Raw genomic sequence first — 22414 nt, 5'->3', positions numbered from 1 at the left:
CCCGCTGCCCGGCCCCGCGACGGCTGCTCCGCGGCGGCTGCGGAGCCCGCTGTATTTATACTTTCTCCCCCCGGCTTTGACATAAGAGGTTTATTTTTGATCTCTCGCTGTTCCCCGCTCCCCTCCCCTGCCAGCCAGAGGCTGGGGGAGGAGGAGAAGTGAAAGAGAAAAAAAAAAAAAAAAAAAAAAAAAGAAGAAGAAGCAGAAAAAAAAAAAAAAAGCACTTTTGGATGGGGTTTGAGGCCAATCAGGCGCCGGGAGCCCCGCCTGCCTCCAAGTGTCAACTCCAGCCTGTTACTCTCCCAGCGTTAACCCCTTCGGCCCAGCCGCTGCCCGCCCGCAGCCGGGGCCTGATCCTGCTCGCCCCGGCAGCAGGGAGTGCAGGGTCCTGTCCCCGCTGGGCTCTTGCAGCTGCTTCTCCCCCCGCCATGGGGCAAATTACCCCCGAGGGGTGCCAGAGGTGGCCACGTCCTCCCCCCGGTTTTCCTGGGGGTCCCTTCGATTGCTTCTCTGGACAGGGCTGGAAAGCACCAAGGCTTTGCTATGAGGAGTGCCTGCAAGGCAGGAGGTGCCCCGGGGCGTTTGGCTCCGTGGTTCCTGCATCTTTTACTTTGCCAGGGACAGAGGATTTTGGGCCCCAGGGAAAGCTGCGGCAGTGACAAACGCAGGAGGTTTTCCGTGCCCTGAACAGCTGGGGCCACATGGGGTTTGCTCAGGCTGGAATAAAGCAATGGGCTCCAGGGGCTAAATCAGACTTCTGGGAAATACCTACAAGAATAAAATAATGCAGCCAGCTCCCGCTGTGCATTTTGGGGTCAGGGGGAAGTGTGACTTCGTTAAACACCTGGATGTCCCCCTTTCGGATCCGTTTTGTCTCCCCATCCATATTTCCCTGCTGTCAGTGGAAATCCTACAGGTCTCAGCCCACAAAACCCGGTGGCCACTGCCACGAGTACAGAGGTGGCAAACGTCGGGAGATGGGCAGAAGCACACTGTCCCTGGCTGGGAACCTGGTTAGCACCAGGAACAACCCGGCTGTAATGGAGCAAGGGAAACTGCTCCTTATAGATTACTCCTTCTTTCCTCTTTAGCCCTCCTTCCCCATTAGTTCATGAGATTCCTGGCTTTTGGAGCACACTTGGTACAGCATGGAGATATCCTGGGACAATGATGGGTCCCATCCTGCTCCCTGTCCTGATTTCCTAAACCTTCTATGGGGGGTAGCACACACTCAGAGTTGGGCTTGTGCCTTAACCATGCAGTGGATACAAGCCCAAGGATCAGCTCTTTGAAATTGTGGGCTTTTTACCCCCTGAACCTGATCCTAAAAAGACTTGAAATGGTGAAGCAGCATTTGGCACCTTGGGATTCCCGCTTCCCTGTAGCTGGGAAATCAGAGTCCCAGCCACAGCTGGGCAGCAGGGTGCAGGGTGAAGGCGCACCCTTTACTGAGGCTGTATTTACATCTGCCTTTCTATTCTTACCTCCACTTAAAAGCCACATCCCTACCTATATAGTAAACACAGCAGTGGCTCTAAATAGCAGCACTACCCCGGGGCCAAGGCTCTGATTACTTCTTGTCTTTTTAAAGTGCGGTTTTCTGTGACTGTAGGAGGAGAGGGGAGGAAATAAGAAGTAAAGCAAAAAAAAAAAAAAAAAAAAAAAAAAGCAACCCCAGGCACGGTGTGGTTCGGTCTGGGACATCTCTCCAGGGCTGCGTATCAAATGTGCTCCCTCGACACCCGGCCTTGGCTGCTCTCCCCCGGCCGCCCGGCTGCAGCTGGAGGGGCTTTTTCATAGTTCACATTTGCATTTGAAAATCGGCAGGAAAGCACAAATCGGGGCTAGCAGCCAAAAGTGAGCCTCGACTCTGTCTCCTCTAGCCCCAAAGCCCACTGAAGGAGCCTGCGCAGGCACGCGGCTCCGAGGCAGAGGGGTGCCCCTGCGCTGAACTAGGACAGGTAAGGCTGCAGGCGATGCAGGGCACGTCTCTCCAACAGGATGCAATTTATTCCCGGCTTTCCGCTCCCCTTGCCGCATCTTTGATCTTGGAGGACATGCCTGCCTCTTAGCTTTAAGGCACCGCTGGTTTTCATTAGCGGCTCTCGCTGCAAACAGTAGCTGGAATTTCTCGTGGCCGATACAAGCCTCGCCGGGCTCGTTACGAGCGAGCTCGAAGGCACTCTCTGAGACAGTGAACCCACACCTGGCTGCCCCGCCACGGCTCCTCCAGGCAGAGGATGAGCACCCCCCAAGGCTTTTTTTTGGGTTCCTGCAGCTTAACCCCTCGCAGGACCCCTCCACGCTGCTGACAAACCTCGCCTGCCACAGCTCTCCTTTCTGTGGGGCTGCCTGAGCATGCGAAAGCCATTAAGCACGTAGTCACCGTGATTTAAAGCCCCTTTTGATCAGACAGCTTGCAGACCTCTCCCCCTCTCCGTGTCCCCTCCCCGGGGCTCCTGCTACCGGGCACCCATCTCCGGGGGAATTTCGCCTGCCGGGACGAGGCCCGCGTTGCCTTTAGGGCGAACATTTGGGAGAAAAACCCCGGTAGGAACAAAGCAGCTCCTCTCCAAAACCTTGCCGCTAGATGTCAGTGCTGCCCTGCGCTGAGGCTTCTGTGTCCCCCCCCGGGACAGACTGCGGCAGCAAGGAGGGGGTGAGGGGGCCACAGCCAGCCCCAAACCAGCCATGGGTTTTCCTACACCCCATCCCTTGGCAATATCTCGAACCAGGAGGATTTGTTGCTGCTGGGGGGATGAGCTGGGCATCATCCTGGGTGCCAGCAGCACCTGGTGTGCTCATCTCCTCTGCCACAAACCCAGGGCAGAGGTATTTAATCCTTCTCTGCCAGTGAGACAAATCCCAGAAGCCAGGAGCAAAAGTTCTCCCAGCATTTACGAGCATTTCTCTGTCTGGTCAAAACAAGCAATTTCTTTAGTTTTGCTCTCAAAACGAGCAGGTTGGAAGAAATGTCACTCATAAAAATTCATCTGGGCTTTAAATCAGGGCCCTGGGTCCTGCCCAGCTGCCTTCGGTGGAGATGTCCTAGCTGCAAGGGTTGGACGCTGAGGGTGAGGGAAAGGGCTGCAGCCTGGTGCTGGGCTTGGCTGTGCATGAGAAGGGGAGGTTGGGAGTGAGAAGCATGTGAATTAGGAGCAAAATCGATCACGCCGGGTGAAATGCATAAATCCCTGCACTGAGCACAGCCGCGAGAGGGCTCCCGTGGCTTACAAGTGCTGGTTAGTCTGCGTTTGGTGCCTCAGCCTCCTCACTCCCACCTAAAGAAGCTGTTTTTACCTTCCCCTCAGTGCAGCATCTGCTCTGGGGAAAGCCATAATTCCTACTGGGTTCCTTAAACGTAGGAAAATCCGATCTAAAGGTCCAGATGGAAAGGGCAGGGACAGCTGGGCTGCCTCCTCCAAAACCTCTTGGTGCTGCAGACCCAGCATCACCTGGGGACCCCGAGAGCAAAGGGCCGTGGTGGTGGCCCGGGGACTTAATTTCAAAGGCTGCAGGCTCAGATTGATGAGGCGCTTACATTTGTCTTCCCTATTTTTAATTACATTTTGATTTTTAATGCCATGCATTGCATTAAATTACATTTAACGCCTCGACTGCCAGAGTAAGAAAGTGGCAGCAGAGGGCAGCCTTGCCACGGGGTGGTTTTGGAGCCCCATTTGCCGGCAGGTGTGGCGGGATGTGCTGTCAGGAAAGCAGGATTAGGGCTTTCCAAAAGGGTAACCCCTCTCTCCAGCACTGCAGCCTCTTGCCAGGCTTCTCACCCGAGGTTTGAGGCTTACAAGGTGTCCTGAGAGCAGCGCATCGGTGAGAGGAGCCTCCAAGGATTGCTCCATCCCCAGCCTTAGCGCTAAAAAAATATGGCAAGTTGTACCAAAAATGCTCTCCTCAAAGCACATAGGAACCCCCTCCTTCTCCCTATCCCACCCTCGCATGGTTTATGGGCTGACGAAAATGAATGAGCCTCATAATGGTTTGCCTGAGTGATGAGCATCCTCGGCAGCTGGATTGTGCATCGCCGTCGCCCCATGTTTATTCCAGATGTGCATAATTCTGACAAACTTTGGGGCTTGCCCAGATCTCCACAGTTTTGCAAGCCTGGTGTGTTTAGGCATATTTGCTTTATATATTTATACCACTAATGTAGCATAAAATTAATTAATAAAGGTCTGGCCCCATTTCGGGCAGGCGTGTACAATACCGAGCTGTGCAGTCCTGGCTCATAAACCTTCAGGCTGGGCTGTAGGGCCCATCAGGTGTGTGCACGGATGATAATAAGTGTGTCACACTGGTTTGGGGGATATGTGGGACCAGCTTTTGTCTCCTCCAAATTTCCATTGGCTTTTTCAGAGCATCCTGGAAAAAAATGGTTTTCTCATGGCTGTCTTTCTTTAAAGAGGAGAGATCCTTAAAGAGGAGGGGGTGAGCACAGAGGGGAGGTTTGGATGCTTGCTAGAGATAGGAGCTATCACCGAGTAGAGACCTGTGAAATCAGGCAAAATCAAGCTTTTTGATTTTTTTTCTACATACATCGGTATTCCCCCTATTTCCCCTATTATTTCAGGAAGCCCTGCTGGATGCCAGAGGTGACATTGTGTGTCTGGACCATGCAGGACAGCAGAGATGAGTGTCCCACTCCAGGAGCAGGGGACAACAGGTAGGCAGAGGAGGGAGCAGGTTGGTTTTATTTTTGTCATCCTGCACCTACACCTTGTAAGGGACATCCAAAGCATTATGGACATAGGGAAGGAAAAAGGAGAATGAGGATGCAGGAGGAGAAGTGAGCTGGGAAAGTGAAGAAGTGAGCCCAGGTGGTTCTGCAAGAAGAGGTGCAGCACCTGGGGTGCCTCGGGGTGGCTGAGATGTGCCAGGCAGGATGGCATGGCCCTGCAGGGTGGAAGCAAAGCTCTCTGCATGCAATGCTGCTCTGCTTGAGGATGTCCCAAGCACAGATCCTCTCTGCTCGTGAGGCAGAAAAAGAGCTGTTCTCATCCCCATTTTGCAGCATGGGAAACCCACGCAGAGCATCCTACCTGTCCCAGTCACTGTTACCCACGCCAGGCTGAATCCAGTTAAATTCATTGTCTTCCTGGACCAAGAACGGGACTGGTTCTAGGTGTCAAAGACCTCCACGTGCTCAAGTTTCTTGCATCTCTCTCCCTCAATGACCCTATCTAGACACAGCTAGATTTTGTCCAAGCCTTTCTTTCCTGGAAAGCCGCCTAACAACACGCTTTGACTCATCTTCAGTCCCTGGAGAGGATCCTCCTTCCTGCCCATGTGGTGGGGAGTTGGGAGAGCACAGCCTGAACTTTTGGGTGAGAGCCCAGGCCGCCGATCTGCCAACCTTTCAGCCGAAGACAAGTGAACTGCTCACAACGCCAGCTTTCCCTGGCTACAACCTTTCCACTCTATCTTTGGCGTGGAGCTCTCGGCCCATCTATTTTAAACTATTTCTTTTATGAACTGGAACATCCAGGGGATACGTGAGGTTTTCTGCTCGCCTTTTCTTTCTAGCTTCTCACACTTGGCATTGCAACGATGATGAAAAAGTAATGAAAGAAAATAACTTGTTGGTGCTTGCTGGTGCTCGAGGAGAAGAGAGGAAGGTGGGAAGGAGCACTCAGACTGCTGACCAGCTCACACCAGAACAGGGTGGGCTGTGGGTTAGGTCTGGGGGAGGTGGGATTTACCTTAAAGCAGCCTCTAGGCAAAACCCAAGGAGCTGAATTTCAGGTATTTGCATCTCACTGCCAGTAGCTGTTCTATGAGGTCGAAAGGCATCTTCCATCTCCATTCCTTCATTACCAGGCGCTCCCTTTAGGACATCTCTATCCAGTCCATTTCCTTTAAATCCAGGCAAACATCAAAGGGTGAAAAGCAGCCAGATGCAGCCTGAAACATCTGACTCAGAGTGAGCCCAAGTTGTTATCTCGGGCAGGCAGCTCTGCAGAACCCCAGAGAGCCCCAGCATCCATACTGCTGCTGGGATGCCCACACTGTCCTGCTCCTCTGGACATCAAGGAGTGTCCTGCCTGGTCCTCCCAGCCCAACACTCCCTGTCCTAGCTGGTTTCTGTAATCTGCCCCTCCGTGTTGGCAGGAGACACAACAGAGATGTTCCCCCCGACCACCCTGGTTAAAGGGATGTGTCTTACAGATAGCAGCACCCCAAGCAGACACCACAACTGCTCAGGGGTTTTGTCCATGTCTTCTCTAGTCACAGGGACTGGGGAAATCATGCCATGTCCTTGAGATAAGGCAAAAAAAAAAAAAAATAATGCCTCCCCTCTTGTCTGGAGCACACTGAGATGTGCCAGCCGCCTCTAAAGGATGAGCCCTAAGAGCTATAGGCAGTGTGTACTCCATACACTCAACAGCTTTCCAGCTCATTGAAGGCAGAAAAATGAAGGCAGCTTCATTTTGGCTGCACCTTGGATTGCAGACAAAGCTCTGACTGTGGGTAGGTGATTTCCTGGTGATCAGAGGATGAGCAAGGGCAGGGCAGGCTGTGAGACAGCAGCAGGCTGAGCTGCATCACTTAAATTCGACCCCAAAAACTCTGGTACAGTGCTAACGTCATGGGCAGAGCTGAAAGCCAGAGTCTCAGGGGATGGAGTGGGTCCCGGCTCAGGCAGATCCAAAACACTCACATTTTCTGCCTGCTTTCCCCATCAGGAGCAGTCAGATGTTATCCAGGCAGGAGATAAAGCCCTGCCAGTTTGGTTTGACTCATCCTCTCTTGCTGGAGAAGATCTGCCTGATGCAGCAGTGATTAACCCTGGCTTGATGGCCATGGAGCTGCGGTACCTGAAGCCAAGGTGCTCTCATGGTGCACATGGGGATATTTTTGCTCCCCTTTCCATCTGCTCCTCACTGGTATCCCTATGGGGCAGATACCCCTGAGCTCCTGGCTCCACGTGCCAGGTCTGTGCTGGGTTTTTTCCCCAGTGCTACACACCAGCCCCTGCTGGAGATGGCGAACCCCCTGCTGCCCTCCTGTCGCGTGTGAAGGGAAGGAGAATTTACTGTCCTTAAACATGAGGCCACAAAGAGCAAACAGAGCAGAGGCGGATACAAGAGGAAACACGCCAGCATCCCCGTCCCACGCAGGATCCAGGCACGGCTTCAGAAATCAGCTTTGCTCCTGAGATGTCCCCAGGAGCAGTGCGCTCAGCCCAGAGCAGGATGGTGCTGTGAGGGGCACTGCCAGGACCATGTGCCACCAGGGATGCTGCTCCTGTCCCCTGCCCTGCAGGGATAAACTCATCCCGATGGATGGAGCAGTGCTTCAGGAAGGAAGGCTCCCTCCTGGCACCTGGAGATGCCCCAGATCATGTCCAGGCCTTTTCCCCTTCCACCTCCACCCACTGTGCTGCCAGTTTTATCTCCGTGGCCCTCTCAACATCCCCGGACACGTTGCATGTTGGCCAGCAGACAAAATCCCTGATTCACCAAGCACAGCCTGCGGATATTTGGGTCACAAGTTCAGCTACACAACGAAGCACAGCCCGGTGACAAACCACTGCATGGGGAAGGGCTGACACCGAGGTGAGGCTGTGGGCTCTGCGTCTCAAGCAGCAGCCTTGGTTTATGTTCCAGATATACACACATTTTCAGGCTGTGCTTACAGCCTTTGCTGGGGCTTGAAATCACATCAAAACCAGAGCATTTGCAAAAGGGCCTTAATTCAGCATTAAACCAGGCTGCTGGAACGGTGCGTGGGCTGCGAGGATGTGTGTGACTTGGGTGCCCGATGGCAGCTCGGGAGTGCTGCTGAGATGTCTGTGCTTCTCTGGGCACAAAACCAGCTTTAATGGGAACAAGAGAGGGAGACTCTCCTGGGCACCTCCCCGTGCAGCTCGTCCCAATGTCAGCGTGCCCATCGCCATCAGGAAATCTGGTCCTTGGCCACAATCACCGAGGCCTCTTCAGCTCTCTCCTTTTAGCTCTCCTGCTCTAAAAATCCCAAACGTGATGAGATCTTTCTAGCATCAGCAACCCCAGCATCCTTCCCACCCCCAAGTCATGGTGTGTTTGGTGGGCATGAGGAAACCCATCTCTTCTCTTACTGTCCTTACAGTGCGCCTTGGGGTCTCAGGGGAGTGGACAACTTGGGTCCCAACTCTCACCGAGTGGGTGAGCTCTTCCTTTGGGGGCCCTGGGGGTGTGGGGAGGCAGAGCTCATCCTGACAAGTGGGAATTGCCCCTTTGCCTCCTGGTTGAAGCCCTGGGAAGGGGCTGGGGCAGGGCAGTGAGGGATGGGCCATGCCCAAAGCTGCTCCCCTGGAGCTCCCTGGTCTGCAGAAACAAGCCGTGGAGTTGTGCTGGGCTGGAGGGCGCATGGGGCCCCGGGCTCAGTGCGGGGCTCAGTCTGAAAATCAGATTAATGGAGCCAAACCCCCTACAGTGACCAGCACAGCCTCCGTCCTGCCAAACACAGCCTGTCCCGAGCAGAGCATCCCCCAATTCTCCCCCCAGCCCTCCTCCTCTCCACTCCCCAACTTTGTTCCCCCTTCCCCGGGGGAATTTTGGGGGGGGGGGTCTCATCCTCCCTCTCCTCCTCGGAGCCGAACCTGCGGCAGCATCCCGCGGGCTGCAGAGCCAGGAGCGGGGCTGGCAGCGCCGGCTTCGCTTTTCAATTTTTTATTTATTTTATTTTTTTCTCCCCTCCCCTTCTCTGCTCTCCCGGCCCCGCTCCGCTTCTCCCGGCCCCGGAGTGGCTGCGGCGGGGCCAAGCCGCGCCCCGCTCCCCCCGGGACCAAAGCCGTGTATAAAAGCCCTGCGCCCCACAAGGCAGGTAGCGGCGGGGCAGGCGGCTCGCACTCCGCTCCCTCCGGCCTCCGCCGAGTTTTGGGAAGAGGAGGAGGAGGAGAAGGAGGGAGGGAGGAAGAAGACAGAAGAAGAGGGGGGCTCTTGCTTTCTCGCCCCCCCATGTGAGCCGGGACGATGCTGCCGCTGCTGCTGCCGCTGCTGCTGGGTGCCCGTGCGCTGGGCGCGCCCCAGGGGGACACGGCGGTGGTCACCCCGCTGCGCCTCGACCCCGACATCAACGGGAGGCCCCACTTCGGGCGAGGCGGCTCCGCCGAGGCCGTGGTCTTCCAGCTGTCGGCTTTCGGGGAGGATTTCTACCTGCACCTCGCCCCCGACGCCCGCTTCATCGCCCCCGCCTTCGCCGCGCAATACCTGGGCACCGCGCCCGGGGCCGCACGCCCCCGCCCCGGCCTCCGCCACTGCTTCTACTCGGGGGATGTCAACGGAGACCGCGAGTCCTTCGCCGCCCTCAGCCTCTGCGGGGGGCTCCGGGGGGCTTTCGGCTACCGGGGAGCCGAGTACACCATCAGCCCCCTGCCCGGGGGGGCGGCCGGCGGAGCCCACCGCCTGCAGCGCCGCGGTGCCGGCCTCCCCCTCGGGGCCTCCGCCTCGCGGTGTGCCGTGGGCTCCGGCCTCACCCCCGGGGTGCTGCAGGCGTTGGCCAAGTACCGGGGGAGGGCCGGGGGGGCGCCGGGGGGGAGAGCCAAGCGGTTCGCCTCCGTGCCCCGTTACGTGGAGACCTTGGTGGTGGCCGACGAGTCCATGGTGAAGTTCCATGGGGACGACCTCCAGCACTACCTGCTGACCCTCATGGCCACGGCCGCCCGCCTCTACAAGCACCCCAGCATCCGCAACCCCATCCAGATCTCCGTCGTCAAGTTCCTCCTCATCGGGCAGGACGACAAGGGGCCCAAAGTCACCGGCAACGCCGCCCTCACCCTCCGCAACTTCTGCGCCTGGCAGAAGAAGTGGAACAAAGTCAGCGACAAGCACCCCGAGTACTGGGACACCGCCATCCTCTTCACCAAGCAGGTGGGTGCGGGTCCCCAGGGAGGGGGGGACGACCCGGCAGGGCTGCCCCCCCTCTCCCCCGGGAGCCCTGCACCCTGCTGCCCCTCACCTAACACCGCCCCTGCATCCCCTGCACCGTGCGTGTCCACCCCCAGCCCCACAGCCCTTTCCCAAGGAGCCCTCCACCCTCGCTGCCCAGCTTGGATGGCAAAGGGGGGCGGCGGGGAGGGAAGCAGAGGTGTGGAGCCTGCTTGAGCCAGCTTGGTTTTGGCTGTCATCCTGCAGAAAGCCCCACCGAGGGGCAAGTGAGGCCAGGAGGTGTGCAACGGCAGGTTGTCCCCATGCACAGAAACCTGCTGGTCCCTCCCCGAGGAGGGGACCCCCCCCCCCAGCCTTGGCACAAAGCAGCCACCACCCCAAAATGCAGGGTCTGAGCCCAGAAGAGGAGGAGGAGGGCAGCCAGCCCCAGTTCCCCCTGGCTGGGAAGCGCTCGCGCGTTGCAGCTTGCGGTGGCACCTGCCAAGAAAAAACCTCTCCCTGCTTCCTCTGAGTCATGCGCGAGGTCCTCCTGAGGACCCGCAGCTCTCCTCCGCGCCCCGGCTGCTCCATGTGGACCCAGCTCAGGGCTAAGGAAAGCACTGGAGAAACAGGCAGTGCCTGCAGCCCCGGGGAGCTGAGGGTCTGGCTGCATCCCTGCTTCTTGCTGGAGGTGTCACTGTGCTGGATCAGCCCCCAGGCTGCTAGTGGGGGGGAAGAAGGATGCGCCCAGGTCAAAGGGGATGGTCCCTTTTTTCCCCAGGGCAGGTTGTGGCAGCAAAGACAACTTGCGTTTTCTCCTTCCCTTCTCCCTGCCCAGCTGTCTGGATGAGGGACGTGTTGGGAACTCCCCTCAGCAGCAGTGAGGCCGTCCCCAAACTGCTTTCCAGGTCAAGCACTCGAGGGTGGGAAGGATGCTGCTGCCAGCTCAGCTTGGCCGCCACTCGCATGCGCTCAGTGCAGGCAGAAGTGATGCTGTGTGGATGTGAGGGACCTCAATGCCCCCATCTCCCTGTCCCCCCGCCCTGGCAGGGTCTGTGTCCTCTGGCAGGGTTAAATCCTGCTGGAGCAGCTCCTGTCTGTGCTGGGTGGCTGCAAAGGGGAGGAGGAAACCTGCTGACACCCTGCGGGCAGGAGCCAGCTCCATCTCTGGTGGAAACCCGGTGAGGTCGCCAGAGCTGCACGTGGGACAAAATTGGGCCTGTGGATCTGCAAGCCACGCCGTCCTGCAGCTCACAGCATGGCTGGGCTGCATTTTTTACACATTGCTAAACCGTCCATTCCTGAAATCCCAAGGCAAGCTCAGTGCAAAGGCACACGATCAAGGAGACATCTGCCTTCCTTGAATGCATCCATCTGTGGTCCCCTGACACCCCAGAGCTTATCTCCCTGCCAAAAAGCTGTTACATAAGCCCCCAACTTAAATTTCACTTTGAGCCCAGTTGATCGGCAGTTTCCAGTTGTGTCAACAAGTTGCTGATGGATGGGGCTGGCCTCTCCTGCCCGGCTTTGCTCCCTGATGCCGGTCGTGCTGGACGGAGGATTCGCCTTTGGGGAGCTCGCTCCTGCCCAGCTGGATGGTGTGGATGTGCCAGCAAGCATGGCCACGGGGTCTTCACCTTCCTTCTCGAGCCGGTGCTTGCCGGAGGGGCCCGCAGAGCATCATCCATCCTCCAGCTGCCCTCCTGCCTCTTGGGAACAGCATCACGCATTATGAGGAAAGGCTCAACTAAAATTTTCACCCGTTCTGAACCTTGACGTCCGCCAGCCGTAACAGCAAAGGTTTGCTGAACACCTTTGGCCTCCCATCAAACCGAAGGGATGTTGCTCCAGAGGACATCTCACTGTAGCACAGCATCACGAGGGAGTTTGGAAATCCATGCTCTGAAGCTCAAGGCCGGGGAGCTCAGATTTTTGGGATTGCTTTGGACACGTGCGGGGTAAACCTCAACAGCCAGGAGAATGCTTGTGGTCTGACCTAGCCTCTGAGTATGCGAATTAATATAAAAGCCACAAGGATCCCACTCAGCTGACCTGCAGAAATTTGCAAGGCAATGAAGAAAAGCCTTTGGAAAGTGTCCACAGATGGAGCTAAGGCTGTCAAGGGAGCCCTGGCGGTGCAGCTCACTCTGCCTGCAGCCCCTTGGCACGGTGCTAGGGCGAGGGCAGCACAGGGAGCACCCGGCTGGCAGGGATGGGACGGTCGTGGCTGTTGCCCTGTGAGTTGTGTGTCCGTGCCTGCTTCTGGTTTAATTTCTGGCTGTCTGTGCTCTGAGGATGGGTGAGGTGCTGGTGCCTGTTAGCCAGGTTCTTTGCTCAGCCGCAGCTTGAGGCTCTCCAGGCTGTCTCCGAAACGGAGAGAGCCCAAATGTCTGATGTCCATGCATGACAGAATGACAGCACAACACCATCACGGGCTTTGTGGAGAGCGATGGTGGTGAGCGTACCGTGTAAAGAGAGCACTGGCCCTTTGCATGCTGCTTTCCCACCTTAATCCCCTTTCATTTCCCTCCCCTTCCCTCCATAGTTTCAGTCTCTCTCCCTGTGCTGGGCATCACCCTATGAACACCTTCCCAGCCTCTCCTCCTGTTCCTCCAGCTCCTCTTGGCACTGCCGGTTACATTACCTCGTGTGCTGCCCTTCCTCAGCAGGCTGCACCCCAGCAATGCTGCAGGAGGTGGTTTTGGGGGGTCAGGACCCCCTCATTAGAGCCCGGAGCTGCTGCCCATGGGGGCTGTGGCTGGGGTCTGAGCTCTGGCCACGGGGGTGATGGAAAACCCCATTAAGAACTGCTCGTTAGTGCAGCCCCGCAGCCAGCAGGCGAGGTTGGGAGCAAGAAGTGGGTCAGTGTGTCAGTGCAGGTGCTGGGCCAGGAGCCAAAAGCTCTCCGCGCCAGCAAGGAAATGGGAACTCTTAAAAGAACAACGAGCAGGGAGGGTGGCTGCCTGCTCCCTGCATCCCCAGGACACCCCCAAACCCACCACTGCCCCCCAACCCTAGCACCACTGCCTCCCTCTAACCTCTAGGTGTAGCTCAGTGTGGTGATGGCTCGTTTTTGTGGTGTTTTGGGGCAGCCGGGCTTGCTGGCCTCATTTGGTCACCTTGTTCTTGCTGGGGGTGTGGGGATGCCCCATGCTAGCTCCTGCCATGGGATGTTGTGTACAGGACAGGGCCTGGGATGCAATGGGATCCCAGCTGCTGATTAAACCTGCTGCAAAGTGGAGTTGAAACTGGTTATAAGATGGGGTTTTCGTGCTTTGCATCCCCCTGGAGCTCAGCCTGGTGAGGCACTGGCCCCCAAACCGACCTGTGGTGCTGCAGGAGCAAGGGCATCACACCGCGTGCACCCCACACCTCTCCTGAGGGCAGGGTCCTGTCCGTGCCCGGTAGCCCTGCACCTCTTGCTAAAGCCACCTCGGCCCTGGCCGGGGCTCTCTGAAGCTGTTGAGTCTGTTATTTACCGGTAGCTCAACCTGCCTGCAAGGGAATGCCTTTGGTTTGGAAACCTCGCTGGAAATGTTGGCAGGGCCACTCGTGCGAGATTTGTAGCAACCCAGGCACTTCGGCTGGCCAGGAGCAGAGCATGAATCACTCTTATTTATAGCATGGGAGCGCCCGGCGAGTCCCTTACGTTTCCTTTTCTTGTGGAAAGCTGCTGCAGCTCCCTGCCCCGTGCATGGCTGCCCCTGCAGCTCTGGGCTCTGTGGGTTGGGGATGATGCTCCAGCCCTGCAATAAAACCCTTTGGGGAAGCTGCAGGGAGCTTGTCACCCAGCCACACTCCCGCGGGTTGTGATGCTCAAAGGTGGGGATTGCAAATTGGGAAGAAAATGCAGCATTGCCCAGCCAAGAGAGGCACGGTGTGGCTGAGAGCAGGATTTGGCCAAGCCCAGGATGGGCAGTGCTGCCAGCGGTGCTGGCGTGATGTCCCTTGGAGAGGAGCGGAGGGGTGGGGGCATCCGAGGACAAGCTGCTGGGCCTCTCCAAATGGCAGCTTTGGATTTGTGCTGGCACCTTTGGGTGCTGGAGATGGGCAGGTGTGCTGGTATGTGTGTCAGGAAGGTCGGGATCCCCCTGCTGTGACAAGTTTCTCCACAAGCAGGTACCAGGCTCTGGAGAGGAGAGCTGACTCCAGCAGCTCTGCAGCCACCCTGCTGCCCTGTCCAAGCACCTTCCTGTCCCCTGTCCTGGTGGCATCTACCTGGGGTCCCTGAATTTGGGCTGGCTTCAGCTGGACACGGTTCCTCCTGGAGAGACAGCTGCAAAATGTCCTGGGGACACGGAGCATTTTCCTTTGCTGTGGTGACCTCTGGGCCTGTTCCAGGAGCTTCTTGTTCGTAGGAAGGAGCAGAGAAATGTGCCAGCTCTGAGTCAAGACCAAGTCTTTCCACTGACCGACCTGGGTTGGGGCCTTGAGCTTGCTGAAGGACGGAGCCGGGCTGGCTGCTCTGTGCCAAAACTGGCTCCACCTTGGCTGGAGGGGCCGCTGGTGTGGGAATTGCTGTCACTGAAGGCATGGGAGGATGCTAGGTATAAAAAAAGCATCCCCCAGGGCTGCATCGTCCCATCCCCTGGGGCTGACATCTTCCCAGCAGCCAGGGGTCAGATCCTGCTGGAGTGCAGGGGAATTGGTGGGGACAGGGCCGTGTGCCAGCCCCTGGCTAACCCCTTTCCTCCGTGCCCCACAGGACCTGTGCGGTGCCACCACCTGCGACACGCTGGGCATGGCCGACGTGGGCACCATGTGCGACCCCAAGCGCAGCTGCTCCGTCATCGAGGACGACGGGCTGCCCTCGGCTTTCACCACCGCCCACGAGCTGGGTAAGGCATGGTTTTGGGAGCTCTCAAATCATGGAGGGGGAAACTGAGGCACAGGCACCACACCATCGTGGTGCAGCGCATGGCAAGCCCTGCATTTCTGGAGGAAAAAAACACATGTGGTCTTGGTGCTGTGCTCACATGAGAGGTGCTCCCTGGCCTCGTGGATTCTGCATCACCAAATCCCATCCTCCAGCCCAGCTCTGAAGTCAGGAGGGGTGGAGGGACAGCGGCAAGGTTCAAAATAACCCCGGTCCAGCCTCTGGAAGGCCAGACAATGACAGGCATCCGGAGCAGGGAAACTCCACCTCGGGCTGAGTGGGAAAGAGTGGCTGAGAAAGTGAAAGGCTTTGCTGTTGTGGTTGCTTGGTTTCCAGGATCTGGGAATCCTGAAATAACAGTCTGGGGGGTGCTGAGGGCACACCTACATCCGGAGACACGAGCTCTGCTGCCTCCTTTTCTCTGAAATTGCCTTTGTCCTTCTTGCAACTGATGGCTGTACGGGAAGGAGAGGGGAAGTGTGCTGGCTCGGGGATGCTGCTGTCAGGATGACGTGTGCCTGTCCCCGCATCCACATGCAGCCTTAGCCAGGCTGTATGCAATCCCCACCCATCCCCAGATATCTCCTTCTCCTCTTGGGCTGTCCATAGCCTTTTGCCATCCTCACAAGGGTTCTTCCTGCTCTGTGCCTCAGTTTCCCCCATTGCAAACAGCAGAGAGTTCCCTCTGCTGTGTGCCGAGCGGGGTTCCTCACGTTGCCCCTTTCCATCTCCCAGGCCACGTCTTCAACATGCCCCATGACAACGTCAAGGCCTGCGAGGAGGTCTTCGGCCGGCTGAAGACCAACCACATGATGTCCCCCACCCTCATCCAGATCGACCGCGCCAACCCCTGGTCAGCCTGCAGCGCTGCCATCATCACCGACTTCCTCGACAGCGGCCACGGTGAGCCCTCCTGCTGCGCCCTCGTCCTCCTGCCCTCGTCCCCATCCTGTCCTGGTCCCTGCTGTGGGGAGCAGGATCTGTCCCAGGGCTGGTGGTGCAGGGTGGCTGTGATGGGGACAGGCTCCTGGGCTGGGCAGCGGCTGTTCTCCAAACAAAGCGAGAAGGAAGCGGGGAGTTTGGCAGCGTTTCCTCATCAGCCGGGTGTCCCCAGCAGTGACATCTGCTCTGCCAGCAAGGCTCTACTCAGCATCACCAAGAGATGGAGTCACTTTTTTTTTTCCTTCTGCCTTTGTTATTGCTGGATTTCGTATCCTCAATGAGCGGGCTGAGACGTGGCTGAGCCCATGAGGCTCCCCACGAGGACCCGATCGATCTTCCCCTCCATGCTCCCGCAGGAGACTGCTTGCTGGACCAGCCCTCCAAACCCATCCCGCTGCCCGAGGACCTGCCGGGGACGAGCTACAGCCTGAACCAGCAGTGCGAGCTGGCCTTCGGCGTGGGCTCCAAGCCCTGCCCGTACATGCAGTACTGCTCCAAGCTCTGGTGCACGGGCAAGGCGCGCGGGCAGATCGTCTGCCAGACCCGCCACTTCCCCTGGGCCGACGGCACCGGCTGCGGTGAGGGACGCTTCTGCCTCAAGGGCGCCTGTGTTGAGAGGCACAACATCAGCAAGTACAGGGTGAGTGCCTGAAAGCGCCCTTCAGGATCATCCTTGGATGCTTTGGCACGGGTGCTGGCTGGGCGGTCCCCACTGGGGACCCTGCACGGGGACAGTGATGCGTAAAGAAGCAGAGGGAGAGCAGGGATGCATGGTGCAAGTTGTCACCAGCTCTTTTTCAAGGCTGGATTGTGGCTGTGCTCGTCTCTCCAGCCCTATGGAAGTTTAGGGACCTGCAAAGCTGCAGGTCTCCCTTGTAGATGCAGCTAGCGATGGGATGGCTTTGAGCCCCGAGAGCTCCTGCTTGGGATGGAGCCAGCAGGGAAGGGGACGGCGGGTCTCACCGTGCCATGTCCCACCAGGTGGACGGCGGCTGGGCCAAGTGGGCGCCCTACGGGCAGTGCTCGCGGACGTGTGGTGGTGGCGTGCAGCTGGCCAAGCGCGAGTGCACCAACCCGGTGCCTGCCAATGGGGGCTCCTACTGCGAGGGTGTCCGCGTCAAGTACCGCTCCTGCAACCTGGACCCCTGCTCCTCTGCAGGTAAGGGAATGAGAGGAAAATCCCTCTGAAATACGTGGCCTGAGCTCAGCTTGCTCGTGGCTGTCGTCATTAATGCATGTTCCTGCAGTGAGCAGAGAGGGAAACCCAGCTTCTTGCATGTGTTGGTGCCCCTGAAATGAGCTGGGCAACTCATCACAGCTGTGAATCCTCTGCTCGACCCCTCCTGTGAATCCTCTGCTCAACCCCTCCTGGGTGCAGAGGTGTCGCTCACATCTCCGGAGCAGCCGAATTTCAGCAAAGCTGAGCCTTGAGCGTGCCAAAACCCCAAACTCGCCGCAGCTCTCTGGGTGGGGTGGGAGGAGAGCCAGTCTCCAAATGTCAAATTCTTTGTCTGTTTCAAAGCGCTTAGAAACATGGTGGGAACATATCCCCAGATACGCCCCCTGAAAATGTCAGAGGTGACCTTGATATTTGCACTCCCCCAGTGTCCCTGGGTCACTGTGCTGTGCGGGGAACTGAATGTCCTGGGCTCACTGTGCTGATGCTGCCGGTGCCAACCCTGGGCACCACGGGGTTTGCGTGGCCCCCACGGCATGCACCACCAGTAAAACCCACACCGAGGGACTGGTCTGTGCCCCCGCCCGATGCACTCCCCATTTCTTCCAGTGCCAGGGAAGAGTTTCCGCGAGGAGCAGTGTGAGGCTTTCAATGGCTACAGCCACAGCACCAACCGCCTGACTGCCTCCGTCTCCTGGGTCCCCAAGTACTCCGGCGTCTCGCCCCGGGACAAGTGCAAGCTCATCTGCCGGGCGAATGGCACGGGCTACTTCTACGTGCTGGCACCCAAGGTTGGTGAGGGCTGGGGGGCATGAGCGAATTTTCCGTGTCTGGTGGGCAGCTGGGCTTGTGTGAGATTATAAAGGAGGGGATCCAGCAGGCTGGGATGAATCTGCGTCTATGCATCAGCTTATTTATTTCATTTGGTCCACAGAGGGTCTTCCTCTGGGGTTATAAGGCTGTCTATAGGGTAGTTGTAGTCCTGATGAGGCTGGAGCAGTGGATGAGTCCAGAGGAGGGATACAAAGGGTTACAAAGATGCTCAGAAGCCTGGAGCACCTTTCCTATGAAGACAGGCTGAGAGAGCTGGGGATGTTCAGCCTGGAGAAGAGAAGGCTCTGGGGAGACCTCACTGTGGCCTTTCAGTACTTAAAAGGGTCTTCTAAAAAGGATGGAGAAGGGCTCTTTACTTGGGTAGATAATGATAGGACAAGCGGGGATGGTCTTAAACTAAAAGAGGATAGATTTAGACTAGACATTAAGAGGAAATTATTCACTGTAAGGGTGGTGAGGCATTGGACCAGGTTACCAAAAGAAGGTGTGGATGCCCCATGCCTGGAGGTATTTGAGGCCAGGCTGGATGGGGTCTTGGGCAGCCGGATCTGGTGGGTAGTGTCCCTGCCTATGGCAGGGGGCTGGAGTTAGATGGTTTTTTAGGTCCCTTCCAACCTGAACCATTCAATAATTATTGCACTGGGGAAGGGATTCACCTGCTGGGCTGGGCAGGCCGGTGCTGGCTGTTTTCCCAACACAGCCCCTTACATTCACACCAATGCAAAGAAAATGATGTAGATGTGGCAGAAAGGGGAATTGATGCTGTATGGCTCTGATCAGACCCAGCAGAGCCCCGCTGCAAAGCAGAGCATGAACAAAGAGCGACACAGTGCCTGCCAGCACCTCCTCGGGTCTGGCTGGATGGGGGCTGGATGCAGTGGGGTGGTGCAGGGTGATGTGGGGCCGCAGCAGCTTGTCTCACCTCCACAGGTCGTGGACGGCACCCCTTGCTCTCCAGACTCCACCTCGGTCTGCGTCCAGGGCAAATGCATCAAAGCAGGCTGCGACGGGAAGCTGGGCTCTAAGAAGAAATTCGACAAATGCAGCGTGTGTGGGGGAGACAACAAGAGCTGCAAGAAGGTCTCGGGCTTGTTCACCAAACCCATGTAAGTGCTGGGTGGCTGCACGTGCCTCCCTCTCTCCCAGCTCTGCTTTTTGGGGTGGACACAGGAAGGCTGTGGGGATGGAGAGCAGCAAACCCCAGGTGCCAGTGAATGTCCCTGTGTGGAGAGCTGAGCTGTGAGGACACATTTAATGTGCTAATGGCTTCTGCTGGTGGAGCCACCTCTGGTTCCTTCGTGCTGTTGAGCTGGAGGAGCTGAAACCTCTTTCCATATCTGGGTGACCCCAGCCTAGATAAAACTTGGCACGGGGAAAGAGATCTCTATGGGGTGGAGGAGATAATCTCAGGGGTGGGAAGATCTTGGGGCTGAGGCCAAGTGGCAGGGGTTGGGAATAAAGGACACCCAGCAGGAGACACCCCTCCAGCCCTCAGCCTGACGCCCCCCTGCCCTCTCCTCCCTTCCAGGCATGGCTACAACTTCGTGGTGGTGATCCCCGCGGGCGCCTCCAACATCGACATCAGGCAGCGGGGCTACAAGGGGCTGATCAGCGACGACAACTACCTGGCGCTGAAGAACGGGCAGGGCAAGTACCTGCTGAACGGCCACTTCATCGTCTCGGCCGTGGAGAGGGACCTGATGGTGAAGGGCAGCGTGCTGCGCTACAGCGGCACCGGCACCGCCGTCGAGAGCCTCCAGGCCTTCAAACCCATCCAGGAGCCCCTGACTTTGGAGGTGCTCTCCGTGGGGAAGATGACCCCTCCCCGGGTGCGCTACTCCTTCTACCTCCCCAAGGAGAGCAAGGAGGACAAGTCCTCCTACAAGAAGGAGGGCAAGACCCCGCCGGACCTCAACAACAGCGTCCTCAGCCTGTCCAACCGCTTGGACGGGGGCAGGCCGACCTACAAGCGGCCCTCCTACAAGTGGGCGGCGGGCGGCTGGGAGGCTTGCTCCGTCACCTGTGGCAGCGGGCTGCAGAAGCGAGCGGTGGCTTGCCGCGACTCCTACGGCCACCCGGCCTCCGAGTGCGAGGCCGCACAGAGGCCGGCCGAGGTTCGGTCCTGTGGGGAGCCCTGCCCGGTGTGGGAAGCGGGACCTTGGGCTCCCTGCTCCAAGAGCTGCGGTCGAGGCTTCAAGAGGAGGATGCTGAAGTGCACAACCCCGGCCGGGCGCCTCCTGCCCCGGGAGAGCTGCAGTTTTCGGAGGAAGCCGCAGGAGCTGGACTTCTGCACCTTGAGGCCGTGCTGAGCGGTGCCGACGAGGACGGGCGTGGTGTCTCTCGGGCTGGCAGGCGAGCAGCAGCCAGGGGCTGGGAGAGGGGGAGATGTCCATAGCACATATCAAACGGGGGAAAAAGAAAAAAGGGGAAAAAAAAACAAACGAACAAAAAAAAGGACCTGGGTGCGGGGAAGGGCGTGCGCCCAGGCCAGAGGGCTTTCACCGAGCAGGTCGCTTGGAGCCGGAGCAGGAACCAACATCTACCTCGATGCCTCCGCACCACACAGGGACCCACAGCGGAGGCTGGGAGCCGGAGGACAGACAGATGCCACTGCCCAGGAAGGACCCGAGGACGCGTGGGACCATCCCCTCATTGCACATCTGACACCTGCCCCGTCTTCCCAGGGCCAAGCCTACCTCCCCCCTTCCCTGTCTCCCCCAGCACTCGTGCTACGTGGGACCAAATGGATTTACTGACACAGTGATGGCAAATTGTTCTGTCCAACCACCGGCGTGATGGGGTGCTGGTCTCCGAGGGGCTGTCAACTTTGGGGCACGCTGGCAATGACTTTGCAACATGGGCATACCACTGCTGTGGTCTGGGGAGCTCCAGGAGCATCCCCATGCCAGGCTGGGAGGCGGTGGCTTCATTTTCATTTTCTCCTCGTGTTTATGACCTGACCAGTGTAGATTTTATGGTGCTTAACTCCGTGTTGTTTTTTAACCTCCTCCTCCCTCTGGTTGTAAACCTTGTGCAGAGGGGGTGGCGTTGCTTCCAGCAATCCCTCTCCTGAGGCTGAGGTTTTCCTACGGTGCTTTGGGGAGGCTGAGACCGGCTCTCGGCTAACCGGGTGCCCAGAGCACGGCCGGGTGCTCATTTACCCCCCGGTACAGGGCAAGGAGTAAAGTGCCCACCTGGAGCTCTTCCGGGCTAAAAGGGATCACTGTGGAAGTGAGATTTGAGCTGTAACTCCAGAAAGCAACTGTACTGTAGTGTCAGGGCGCAGTGCCATGGGGCTGGAAGCATCTCTGCACGTCGCTGGTGCTCGACTCCGCTCTGGAGATGGTGCTCGCTGCCGGGCAGGACTGGCACACCGTGCCCAGGCATCCTGCCCCTTCCCTCCAAGCCTCGGCTGGGTTATTCTGCTCTGCATTAACCCCCAGAGATATTCTGAGCTGCAGGAGAGGAAGATGAATTTGGGTCCTGGGTTTTCCTGAACCTCTTGCAGAGCAGCTGTGACCAGCTTCACCCCCCCAGGGTTTTGTGCGAGGGTTTGTTCTGTGCCTCTGAGGGTTACGTAGTGCTCGGAGGCTGCCTTACCTCACACACCGCCCTCCTCACAACAACCCTGCGGCACATCTCCCCCCCCCCAGCTTCCTGCTCAGAGCAAACCATCAGGGATCATTTTTATGTTTTGCTTTTCCACTGACGAAGGAAAAAACTCGTAGGGAGTTAGCTCTGGCTGACAGCAACCCGGAGCCTCTCGGCGGAGCTCTGCTGTTTTTGGGATCAGCAGGAGGGGAGCACAGGGACGAGCCACAGATTTGGGGAAGGTAGAAGATGCTTACCTCGCATCTTCTTCAAGCCTACCTTGTGCTCTGTCCCTTGCAGATATAATGTGGAAGCTCCTCGTGCTCCAAAAGGCATCCAGCAGCTGTGGGTAGGGTGAGGAAGGTCACGAGAGACGGGACCGTGGCAGCGCAAACATTTTCTTGCTGAGACCTTTCCCATCAGCTTAGCACATTTCTCGTGATAATGTTTGTGGATCCACCCTCCCTGGATTTATGTAATGCCTTTTTGAACACAATAGTATTTCTGGTCTCCACAGTGCTTGATAGAGCCAGGAGCAGATGTTGTGGTTGCTTTGCACAGCAGGGACGGGATTTAATGTTCTAGGAAATCCCTTCCAGGTCTACATTCCCATGAACGTATCATCCATTTTCGGACAATTTTCCTGCATAGCCGAGCCTGCAGCGCTTTTGTCTGGGGACAGAGCTCCGAGGAGCTGCCCTTTTGTGTCTTGCCATCAAACAGATGGCTTCCAAGCCACCAAGAAGTCGTCGTCCTTGTCCAAAGAGGGAAGGACGGGGCAGGAGGGGTTTCTTGTGTGTGGTTCTTTTGCCAAGTGTGCAGCAAAAGGACGGAGATGCCTATTGTACTGGCTGCTTTGTGTATACCATGTATACTAAACATCGATCTCTGCTGTTTGTGCATCAATAGCAAACCTGAAATAAAAACGTATTTAAAGATCCACCTGGTTCCTCGGGGGACGTGCTTGTGCCCATGCCATTTGGGCAGTGTTTGCAGGGCATTTCTTGTCTTATGGCAGTCCCAGCTCATTAACTTAAGGAAGAATTTTGGAGGCCTGGAAGTTTCGTTCTGAATATTATGACAATTTTTTGTGCTTCTGTTGCAGGATTTTTATTGGAAAACAAAACAAAA

General features: G+C 57.4%; 1 protein-coding gene across 1 annotated transcript; it reads left to right on the top strand.

Moving 5' to 3' along the window:
• The first annotated feature begins 8701 nt into the window (after positions 1–8701).
• Positions 8702–20490, top strand: ADAMTS15 (ADAM metallopeptidase with thrombospondin type 1 motif 15). Its single transcript, XM_082778095.1, has 8 exons — positions 8702–9866; positions 14569–14701; positions 15475–15642; positions 16038–16321; positions 16663–16840; positions 17468–17649; positions 18623–18798; positions 19221–20490. The coding sequence occupies exons 1-8, from the start codon at positions 8970–8972 to the stop codon at positions 19999–20001; spliced, it is 2799 nt and encodes a 932-aa protein (XP_082634221.1). The 5' UTR covers positions 8702–8969; the 3' UTR covers positions 20002–20490.
• Positions 20491–22414: the final 1924 nt, after the last annotated feature.

Source organism: Aythya marila (genome assembly GCF_965140915.1).
Source record: "Aythya marila genome assembly, chromosome: 23".
NCBI lineage: Eukaryota > Metazoa > Chordata > Aves > Anseriformes > Anatidae > Aythya > Aythya marila.
Note: the sequence above shows the minus strand (reverse complement) of the source record. Positions and strands in the feature narration are given on the sequence as shown.